This window comes from Amblyomma americanum, chromosome 1 (genome assembly GCF_052857255.1).
Source record: "Amblyomma americanum isolate KBUSLIRL-KWMA chromosome 1, ASM5285725v1, whole genome shotgun sequence".
NCBI lineage: Eukaryota > Metazoa > Arthropoda > Arachnida > Ixodida > Ixodidae > Amblyomma > Amblyomma americanum.
In genome coordinates, this window is record NC_135497.1 from 56,559,573 (window position 1) to 56,571,169 (window position 11,597).

Here is an 11,597-nt window from a genome sequence, read left to right on the forward strand (position 1 = left end):
CTGTTCCGTGGAATCTAGTTTGATAACCCCTGGATTAGTTGGTATGGTACATCTTAGGGAACACACGGCATAGAAGGGAAATACTTTTTCGTATTCTACATTCTTTGAGATGATACATGTGACTGCAGAGTTGGGTTGACCATAAAGCATTTTGTCAAGTGCAATAAGTTGCGGAATCCAAGGATCACCATGTTCAACTTGTAGTTTGCTATTAGAGCATGTACCGCAGTTTAACTTTCTTTACTGCACCTATCAAAGCCAATCGGTTCGATTAACAGCATGAAACAGCCCATAGGACATAATTGCGGCCATTCTTTGACATGTAGCTCTGCCAGGATTCGAGTGATTTACGGTGGGAAAAAAAATCTGTTTCACGAGCAAGCTGTTTTTGCATCTCAGGCTTTCGTACACTGTTGCTACATATGTTTTGTGGACTTAGGTTCATGCGAGCAGTGGCCATTTTGACATCCAGGAGCAAACGCCTTGGGAAGCTTACTGTACAGGACAAAGGTTTCCCAGGTGCAGGTTATACATCTTGTTTAGAAGCATGTGTCTCAGTCATGTGGAGTTCAGAAAGGAAGAAGTGTGGTTTGAACTTGTGCATTCTGCTCTCCTTTTGGGGCTGCATGCAGGTTGTACCCTCGGTGGCGAGAAGCGGAGGCATTGCAGGCACGGCTGCTGCATTTTTCTCTGGACGAGGCACAGTGGCAGGAGGACTGGGCCACACTGGTCTCCATGGCTGCACAGCCTGGCTCAGCACTCGAGCAGATGCATGTGTTCACACTGGCCCACGTTCTGCGACGACCCATTGTCGTGTATGGTGTCAAGTACGTCAAGAGCTTTCGTGGGGAAGCCCTCGGCTATGCTCGTTTTGAAGGCAAGTCGCTTTTTTTAGCGCGCTAGTACTTATAGTGACCATTCCCTGCGTTTAGCTATTGTGTGTTTGTTTGTTGGTCTGTCTGTTTAAGCCGGTTTTGTGGCAAGCTGCTTGCCTGCCCACCGGGTGGCGGGCAGCCTGCCCAGGCATGCAAATATATACCTAGCAACGTGTTCACCTTGTCAGGCGGTTGCTCATTTAATCATGAGAGGCTGTTCGGGAAGGTCAGCCTGGGTTGTAACCCAACTCAAGCAAACCAAGTCCCTTCGATGGCAGCAGCTGCCTAGAAAGGCAGTGGCGCATCGCTTGGCCGCTGCACCACTGCAGCAGGAGGGGTAGGAAGACTCCCAGGGATCTGTGAATGGCGAGAATGCCCAATTCCTCATGTACGGGCATGAACCCGTTATTGCTATCCGAACAGCTGGATCTGAACACCAGAACCGAAGAGAAAAACCAAACTGCTAGCACATCTAATTCGCATTTGGCAAATCAACCATGCATTTCAACAACTCTTCCCATCCTGTGTTGGAGCTCATTTTTCAATAGTGTTTATTGCCTATGCCATTTACATCTATCAATTCCTTCTAGGAGAGACAGGTACTCTATTTACATGATTGTAAGGCAACCTATTTTTTAAATTCTGAACATCCAAAGTTTGGGGGTTTACTTAAAATCAAAACCAAAGCATGGCACCTTCAATAAAGTTGAGAGAAATGAGGTACCAGGGACGCTATGGCATGGTTTCAATTTTATGTTTGCGCTACTGCTCTGTCCAGTAGCATTCGGCTGTTCTGCATGCTATTTTTGGAAGAGTTTTTCTTTTTTACTTTCAGCCGCTGCAGTGACTCTGTGGTTATGGCACTCGGCTGCTGACCCAAAAGACACGGGTTAGATCCCGGCCGCGGTGGTCGCATGTCAATGGAGGCAAGATGCTAAAAGGCCCATGTACTGTGTAATGTCAGTGCATGTTAAAGAACCCCAGGTGGTCGAAATTTCCGGAGCCCTTCACTATGGTGTCCGTCATAGCCCGAGTCGTTTTAAGACGTTAAACTGTCATAAACCAATCCATCTTTTTTACTTTCAACTGCACACTCAGTGCTCCAGGAAGCGTTGATAGTTGATGGAAGGGCCGCTGTTTCACTCGCTGCGGCACCGCCACTCAGAATGGCAGCGCTTCCAGGGAGTGCTGATAGCTGATGGAAGAGCCAAGGCCGCTCACGCATGGTTTATCTTTGGCTCTGTTTGATACATTTGATGACTGCCAGCCACATTTTACCAGTTTTTACTGTTATGCTTCGTTAGTCGTCATTGGTCCTCCGGGTCCAGTTGGTGTTTCGCACTCCTGCACGGCTACATTCCTGATGGCTGTCATTCTTGGCACTGAAGATGCTAACTTGTGTGCTGGGCCGCAAGCTTGACGTTTCGCGATGGGTGATGCAGGTGTGGTAAAAGTTTCAGCTGTTCAACTGATGTCGTGGTGCGGTTATTTTGCAAAGTGCGGGATTTCACTGGATGACAACATTAGAGTAACGTGGCGTGGCACCGCAGCAGTGATGACAATGGCAGCGCTAGGGAGGATGAATAGTCCAATTGCTAATACATTTTCGTTGTGGGTGGGTACGCTTTTCTTTTTTTTTCCTGACATGCGATATTGGGTAGCGGGGTCGACTTACATTCCAGTCTATTACATTCATGTAAATGGTAGCTTGTAATCCTACTTCGTCAAATCTGTGCAGTTGCATGCCTGCAGCAAACTAGCTGCTGTAGTGCGCAGGCACATGCATTGTCTGCCATGGTGATCATTGCTCCATAGGCACACTTTATTTTGCATTGCATCTGTGTGAAAGTCTCATAATGTGTCTTTTTGTTGGGCACAAAATTAGTCGCATGCTAGGTAGAATAATTCCTGAATGATGTGGAATGTTTTTAGCTTGCAAAAACTTGCGCCTGTACTTGCCCATAGCATTAGTACATTTAGACCTTCATGTACTTCAGTACAGTAAAAACTGGTTAATTCAAACTTCAAGGGACCAGAAAAAATGTTCGAATTTATTTGGTGAAATTCTGGGCAGTAGTTGCCCAATTTTGAGATGAGAACAGCGTGGCAATGACTGTTTTTTACGTTCCCATCTATGCTTTATTGGGCGCATACTGTCGGGAGCACTGAAGCAGAACTACTACAAAATTGTAATGCCTCCCGCATCCATTGCAGTGCGACGCGTCCATGCTTCAGTGTGTGATCGCATCAGTCGGTGGAAACTGCCCTGTGCTGGAGCTGCATCGTAGTACTGAAATAACACACGGGATCTTTGTCGCTTTCACTGCCAGACTCATTTTTGTCTTTGCAGTGGATCACACAGCACGCTGATCCTTTTCGTCGCTGATGGCGACCCGGCCCTGGCTTTGTTCGATTCATTTGCCGACACTCGGTGCATCTTGTGAGTGGCTGCTGATTGGCACCATTTCTCGGGCCATCTGCTGCTGTGGCATGTGAGCACGCTTTTACCAACTCATCGGCAGTTTCTACTCTCCGAGGTAGCGTTCTTTTGCAGCGCGAGGTTCTGTGCGCCAGCGATAGATGGTTGCACGTTTCTGAAGAAGCATTTGTGAGGAAAGCGGGTGTGGAAGCATGTCATCCAAAAAAGAGGTTCTGGTTCATGGTTCGTAGGGGTTTAACGTCCGAAAGCGACTCAGGCTATGAGGAACGCCGTAGTGAAAGGGTTCGGAAATTGTGACCACCTGGGGTTCTTTAACATGACCCAGAACCTCATTTTCGGATGAGATGTTTCCACGTTCACTTTCCACGTCCATCTCGCTCTACAAAGGAATGCTATCTCGGAGATTAGAAACTGCCGATGAGTCGGCAAAAGCGCGCATACATGCCACAGCAGCCACTCACAAGATGCGCTGAGCGTCATGTGATAGGCCTGACCAATCGACGCTAAGCAGCATTCGCCTCGCATGCGAGCCGTGCGAGGTTCAATCCCCAGTGCCCTCGGGTACCCACCGGTGATACAATGGGCACAAGGTTTCCTCTACCCGATGCTCAGATTTTTTAGGGTGAAATGCTTGGGAAATGAGTCTGACCCCACCTTGAGAAAAAGAAAAACCTTGTGCCATGGTGCTCTTTGGCCATAGATGCCCTTGCGCCATAAAAATTCATCATCATCAAGCAGTGGCTTTCTGAGTCCGTGTTTTAACTTTTTGTGTGTTTGTTTTTGGTCGTAGACACGCGATTCCAACAGGAGTATTGCGGTGAAACCAGCTTTCCGGTGATGGCAATCTTGCGGCAAGCAGCAGTGCAAAACCGAAGCAATTGTGCTTGAAAATCTGCCATTTTCACCTAGATTTCAGCCATTTTTTTGCTACCTCCGGTTACAAATACGTTTTAAGACCACTTCGGGGCTGTGATTAAAAACGGCTTATCGATACCAAGTTTTGATGTTTTATAAAATCCCCCTTCTTTTAAATAGAGATTCTTGCAATTTGATCCCCGCGTCTCCCCAAAAGGTTCATGACCTCAGCTCGTCACAAGTGATCGCCACTTTTCACTTATGACGTGCTCACCTCGTTATGGGTTATTACGACAGCTCGTCAAACGCCGTTTAGAACACTGTGATCAGTGTTCTAAATGGTGTTTGACGAGCTGTCTTATCAGATGGTGTTTTTCATTTAAAACATAGATAGCAGCACCCATTCTTTCATCCGCACTTTTATTGAACGAGTTTTCTCACTAGATGGCAGAATGCATTCCTTCTGTATTAAGGCTCACCTTGTTACCATGAGATTCTCCTGTGCTTTTAAACAAGCATGGCATCATCCGTGTGGCGTTATAATGTGGAAGAGTGTTATGATAGCGCAAGCGGTGAGGAGGTCGACGTCAAGTTTTATTCTCCACGTGAAGAAGATAGTGAAGAGACTATAAAAGAGTGGACAATGCATAATGTCTAATGAAGTATTATTCTCTGCTGTGAAAGGTTTTCTTCTATATTTTTGTGTTATTGAAGCATGTCACGTCTTAAAAGATTGAGCCATTTTGGTGCCTTTGCTTTTTTTTTGTTTTAATGAGCCCTTAAACGGTTAAACAGTAAGTAAACTTGGGCGCATTATAAAAATATGCACACCTGGCTGGGACGGCTGCCTATAACCCTGCAGCATTCAAATCGTCGTGCGGCTCGTTATTTTTTAAACCGGGTTCTTGGTACTGGGCTCCTGCTACAAAATATGAGGAAGCTGCTCCAAATTGAACTTTGGCCTGCTTGAAATACCTGCTCCGAGATGCCTTTGGCCATTCCCACCGCTGACAATACCACCAGTGGAGAATTTAGGGGCAGTGGCTTAGTGGTTATGTCGCTCAGCTGCTGACCTGAAAGATGTGGTTTTGATCGTGGCCGTGGCGGTTAAATTTCGATGGCGGCGCAATTCTAGAGGCGCGTGTACTGTGCGATGTCAGTGCATGTTAAAGAACCCTATGTGGTCGAAATTTCTGGAGCCCTTCATTACGGCGTTCCTCATAGCCCGAGTTGTTTTTGGACGTTAAACCCCCTTATATACACCAAGCGTCTTATACCCTGGAAAGTACGGTATATGCAATTTTGTTGGGAATGCTCAATTTACACGCTGCATTTTCTTGTGCTGCATTTTGGTACTTTTGTTAGATTGCCATCAGTAGCGTTTTAAGAAGGTTGTGCGCTGCGACTTAATGGGAATGGAGGTGTTTTGTTGTTATCTTTTGATGACAGTTCAGCAGATTTTATCTACTACTGGCAGCAGCCTTCTTAAAATCAGCTCTTTGTTCCATTCTGATATCTACTGTTTTTTTTTTTCATTCACTGATTACATCAGAATCTTAGACATTTTTTTTTTTTCCTTTTTGGCTTTTTTGCGGTTTGCCTGTATCATGCAAAAGTTTGTCATATTCATGACTTCAACTTTTGTTTACATCAAAAACTTGAGCTGAAAAATTTGGGCTCAGTATTTCTTTGAAGGAGTGCCGTTTGAGGTTGGCACTTTTGTGTATTGCGTCCTGTTTTTATATGGTCACATGCCAACTGTTGTTTCCCTTTTCTGAATGGCAGGCATCTACATACCTCTGCTATGGGAGCCCAGTTTCTGCTGGAAGTCCCCGATAGCTCTGGGCTACACACGTGGCCACTTCTCAGCCCTGGTGCCAATGGAGCCCGAACCTGAAGTGATAGGAGGCGCTGAGGCCAATCCACGAGGTGACCTGCAGGTGTCCTTCCTTCCTCTGATGACAGCTGACCGTCAGCTGTTACCCCTACACTTCCTCACCCAAGGCGAGGTCAGTCTGGTCAGGAGCACTTATTGCTCATCGTTTTGATGGCACCTGCCATTTGATGTACCTAGTGCGTCCTTGATGCACAGGAAAGATTTGTTGCGAGCAAGCGTCTTTATTTTTCTCTTTCTCCCTTCTTTTATTTTGCATGCTTGCCTCGAGAGAGAGTTGCATAGGTACTCTGCTGTGTAGCGTTGATGAGGTCACTTTGATTTTCTGTCATAGCAAAGGAAACCTTCCCTATACCTTGTACTGGAAAGATTTCTTGCAGCGAAGGGTTTTTGCGAGGAAGTGTGTTGGCGGGAGTTTTTTCTTATGGGTGTATGCATGATGGATAGGGCACCATCTTGTATGCCGGCACAGTGGCACAGAGATCTAATGTGGCCAGATTTCTGCATTGCTCTCTGCAGACGAAAAGACGTTACGTTCAGAGTGTACTGCTCATTGTCTCTGGGAGTGAACAGTTTTGCAACTCACATAGCATCGCACCACACGTTTTCATAGCACAGAGGATCAACATCGCCAGACCTTGGTGCAGCTGCTCATGGAGTTGGTAACGGTTACTCTATAAGAGACAGAGAGAGTGAGAAGGTAATTGTGATATCAGAGTGTGGACTACAACATGGCTAGCATGCTTCACACCTTCAGAGAGCTCGGAGTCCTAGGGAATGCAAAAAAAATGCATGGAATAGTGGTCGCTATGGAAGAGAGAAACAGATGAAATAAGGAAAAAACAGACCAATGCTATTTGTTTCATGCCCTCACTATTAAGCTCACTCCTCCTCCTCCTCCTTGCAGTTAACATCTCACAGCAAGGTTTATTTTATTTGCTTCTTTGTGTAACATATATTTGAGCGCACTTAGCATACTCACATAGCCTTTTAGAGTCAGCTCTGGTAAGACAAATTCTCATGGCCCCCATCAATGTCTTAAGGGGGGAAGAGGGTCTTAGAGAAAAATTTTTTAATATTGGACTTAGCAAAATACAAACCTCAGCTATTATGTATTTTAGTGTGCTGATTTCAAATATGGTGTCCATGTTTGTGTATGTTACGTCGTTTCTTATTTATTCAGGAATTTTCGGTAAAATTGTTCTGGCAACTTTTTGAAAAAATTCGCTGCTCAGATTCAAATAAATTTTATCCCAGTGGATTCTACTATTATTATTGCTTGCAATAAGGGTACTTTCATTGTTCTAGCGCTTCTGCAACCAAAGTTATGATGTCTTGAAGTTCACATAAAAGTGGCGAGGAAAAAGGTGATTTTTCTTTATGCTGCTTAATATTTTCACATTTTGTTAAGAGTGCTGTTAATGGTTTTATTGCAATCTCCAATCATTCACCTTTCAAATAAAACAAGAATGGCGAAAATCGCGCGAACCAAAGTCGGGAAAAGCTTGACAGCAGTGTGAAGGGTGGTGCAGAAAATGAAACTGAGAAAAACGCAGAAAACGAAATGAAACATTTTGAAGCTGTGTAAGCACATTACAGTGCTTAATTTTCCGAAACAAACAGATTAGAAGGCCCATAGTGAATAGTCTGAATCACATTTTTGCTGTTGCCGCCGCTTAGCAAGCTGCAAAAATGAAGTCGAGGGTGCACACTGTATTGTGAAGCGGTCTGTCGATCGCCACCAAATCTACGACCACGTCGGTAGCTCCGCAGGCAAATGGCGGGTTGGTGTCTACATGCTCGTTCGTTAGCGTCCACATCTTGCGCTAGGTTGCAGAATTTGCTGCCAAACTGGCGATTTTATCATCAGCGTGCTTCACAATTCCTCGTGATCAGCGCTGGGCAGAAATGTGTCTACTCTGACCCGCTGCTGCCAATCTCACCCGCGACTTCGAAGGCGAACACCAAAGCTGCCAAAGAAGCGCTTATCACGACCGCCGAATTGCACTCCTGTGCCTCGTTATTCCCTGTTCTGATCACTGCTTGTGAAGTAAAACCATCCTCCGGCTCTGTCATCCGCTGCAGCCGCGATGTGCACCGCGCTCGGAACGAATGCTGGAACGGTTGCCAAGGTCGCGTCATCCGCCGGTCCACGCTCAGGCTCTCCGCTGCTGCTGGTTGACATCACTGCCGACAAACTTGTCTTCTTCTACTGATCCGGAGTTCCCGGGTTCGAACCCGACCGCGGCGGCTGCGTTTTTATGGAGGAAAAACGCTAAGGCGCCCGTGTGCTGTGCAATGTCAGTGCACGTTAAAGATCCCCAGGTGGGCGAAATTATTCCGGAGCCCTCCACTACGGCACCTCTCTCTTCCTTTCTTCTTTCACTCCCTCCTTTACCCTTCCCTTACGGCGCGGTTCAGGTGTCCAACGATATATGAGACAGATACTGCGCCATTTCCTTTCCTCCCAAAACCAATTATTATTATTATTCTTCCACTTTCTTTCTGCGGCCTTTTTTACGTTTTTTCCCAAACTTAGGCGCGCTGCGAACTTCCGATACGGTTTCGCACCACGGTTTTTTTTTTTTTTTTTTAAATAGCGTCGCATTACGAGCGTGGAGCGTTAAAAAAAATGGCGCCGGCCAATGAGGCGCTTGAATTTCGCCATGTGACGTCCAACAGCCAATAGCATTGCCGCATTTTGTATTTTTTGTTTTTTTTTTTCTCGGCGACCAATCGTAGTAGACCTTTCGCACAGGCGGGAAACAAACGAGACCAAAGTCGCCTCGCTGCGCCGGCCACTTTTGACGCGACATGCGACGCAAAACGGGCATTTTCTAACCGATTTTCGCAAGCTCTCTTGTCAAAATTGCATCTTTGGGTGTCGATTTCTCGTAAACTACACGGTATTCAGCCACGAAACTTGAAATTAGGATGGAAAATTATGAGACATATCCAACTATGACAAAATTGAAAAGTCAATTTTTTCGCGATTTTTTGGTCCCAAAGACCCGCGTCCCCCCTTAACGGGGTCGTTTTAACGATGCGTGACTGTACATTTCATAGAATTCTTTGAATAACAACTGCATTCAGTGCAAAAAAAAAAAAAAAGTGATATCACAGTTTGACCTAATGCTGGCATGGCAAAAAAGCTTACTGAATGCGGTCATGAAGCACTGTAAGGTTGCTATCTCGATACCTCCTTACTGGAGGAGTGACGTCAGTGGTCGGTTATGGAAGGGCAAGGTGCAAGGCATTGCTCACACAACAAGACGGCTTGCAAAATGGATGCAAGCAGCAACCTGAATTGCAACAAGAACGGGACCATCCTGTCCACGCTGCCTCGCGATGACTGAAGACAAAGCACCGGTTGTGAAATCTTGTCCCAAGCGCAGCGTTCATGCCGACACGTCTGCTTAGCCCTCACGTGTCGTTTTGGCAGGACCGCAAGCTACATTGGACCCAAATGTTGTCGCGAACTGAAGGCGCGAGAAGTTAACGAACGAGACTGCGGCTTTAATATTCTCCAGCATTCGAGCCGTGCTGTACGCGGTGCATTCTCGCAGGCAGGCTTTTAGCCAGATATGTTTGTAGTCTTCTGTGGCCTGAGGTACTGAGTTCCTATATTTCAACTTGCGAAAATTCGGAGCAGTCGCAGGCAATAGCCGCAGCAGCGCACACGTGCTGCTTCTTCGCCCTTTGCTCCGGAAACCGATCGCTTCCGTGCGCTCTATGTCAAATAGTAGTGCTCTAAAACGAAGGGATCGCTGGCAGTCAGGCTCACAGCCAGGTGTCGACTGCATCGTGCCTCAACGCTGTGACGTGCCGAGTTGTGCTGCATTTAGTTTACCTCCGCGGCGGGTCTTCATGGCCATCAGCGCATTTTGATTGTACTCAAGGCCTAGCACCACGCGCGGAGCTTTTGCCTCGTGCTGGCAGTCTGTTCTCTGAGGAATACTGCCGTTTCTAAACGTCACGTTTCGCCGCGAGTTGAGATGAACAATAAATTTGACTTATTGTTCGTAAGGTTCAATAGAGTCTCGGCGATATTGACATGGTTGATACGAATTTTGCGATAGAATTCTGAATTCTCAGGCCGGAGTGCATTGTGCTGAACACACTCTCCCGCACCACTGCGGAGGATACGCATGCACGAGCCGCGACTGCCCTCTCGAGCACTGCTGTCTGTACATTGCCAACTCCACAATAGCTAGTATTCCTGTATGCCCAGTGGAAGCCCGTTGTGCCCTATGTGCTGCAGGCTGGGCAATTTTATTTTTTTCTGCCCAGACTAATATATCTACGCACGGGAAGCAGTGAGTGGCTGCCTGCACACTGCAGATTCCGCAATAGCTAGTCTCCCTGTACGCACGGTGAGCAGTGAGTGGCTGCCCGCACACCGCCAACTCGGCGATTGCTAGTCGGGGTGTACACACAGTGAGCAGTGAGTAGCCGACCGCTCACCGCCTGCTTCACGATAGCTAGTCTCGCTGTATGCACTGAGCAGCCCGCACATTGCCGACTCGGCGATAGCTAGTCGGGATGTACGCATGGTGAGCATTGAGTTGTGGCCCGCACCCTGGCAACTCAGCGATAGTCTCGCTTTACGTACGGTACACAGTAAATGGCGGCCCGCACACCGCTGACTTGGCGATAGCTAGTCCCGCCGTATGCATGGGACGCAGTGAGGGGTGGCCCTCACACCGCCGAGTCCGCAATAGCTAGTTCCGCTGTACGCACGAAGAGCAGTGAGTGGTGGCCCGCACACCGCATACTCCGCAATGGCTAGTCGTGCTGTACACACGGGAAGCAGTGAGCGGCGGCCGCGGCCCGCACACTGCCCACACCGCTTTAGCTGGTCGTGCTGTACTCATGAGAACAGTGAGTATAGACAGGCACACCGCATACTGTGCGAGAGCTAGCGAGGGAAGCAGTTAGTGGTGGCCCGCACTAGCCTACTCCGCAATAGCTATTCACGATGTACGCACACAGAGCAGTAAGTGGCAGCTCACACACCGCATACTCTGCGATAGCTAGTCACGCTGCACGCACAGGGAGCCGTGAGCAGCGGCCGGTACACTACCTACACGTTGAGAGCTAGCTGCGCTATGTAAGCACTGGGAGCAGTAAGTGGCAGCTCGTACACCGCATACTCCGCAATAGCTAGTTGCGCTGCACATATGTGGAGCATTGAGTGGCGTCCACGGCTTGCACACTGGCTACGCCGCGAGAGCTAGAGTGGTGGCTCGCACACCGCAGACTCCGGGACAGCTAGTCGCGCTGTACGCACGGGGAGCACTGAGTGACGGCTGGGGCCCGCACTCTGCCTAGACTGCGAGAGCTAGTTGCGCTGTGTAAGCACGGGAAGCAGCAAGTGGCGGCACGCACAACGCATATTTCGCAACAGCTAATCACGCTGTTTACACAGAGAGCAGTGAGTGGCAGCTCGCACGCCACAGACTCCATGATAGCTAATCGCTCTGTATGCACGGGTAGCAGTGAGTGGCAGCCCGCACACCGCAGAGTCCGGGAC

The 11,597-nt window shown here is 47.8% G+C and overlaps 1 protein-coding gene across 2 annotated transcripts in view; it reads left to right on the plus strand.

The window, feature by feature from the left end:
• Nucleotides 1-11,597, plus strand: part of trbd (ubiquitin thioesterase trabid) — a 73,740-nt gene that overhangs the window by 53,924 nt on the left and 8,219 nt on the right. For both annotated transcript variants that reach the window (XM_077645655.1, XM_077645656.1), the window contains exons 9-10: nucleotides 633-877; nucleotides 5,956-6,179. In XM_077645655.1, the coding sequence (XP_077501781.1) occupies nucleotides 633-877; nucleotides 5,956-6,179 (469 nt within the window). The remainder of the gene's footprint in view (nucleotides 1-632; nucleotides 878-5,955; nucleotides 6,180-11,597) is intronic.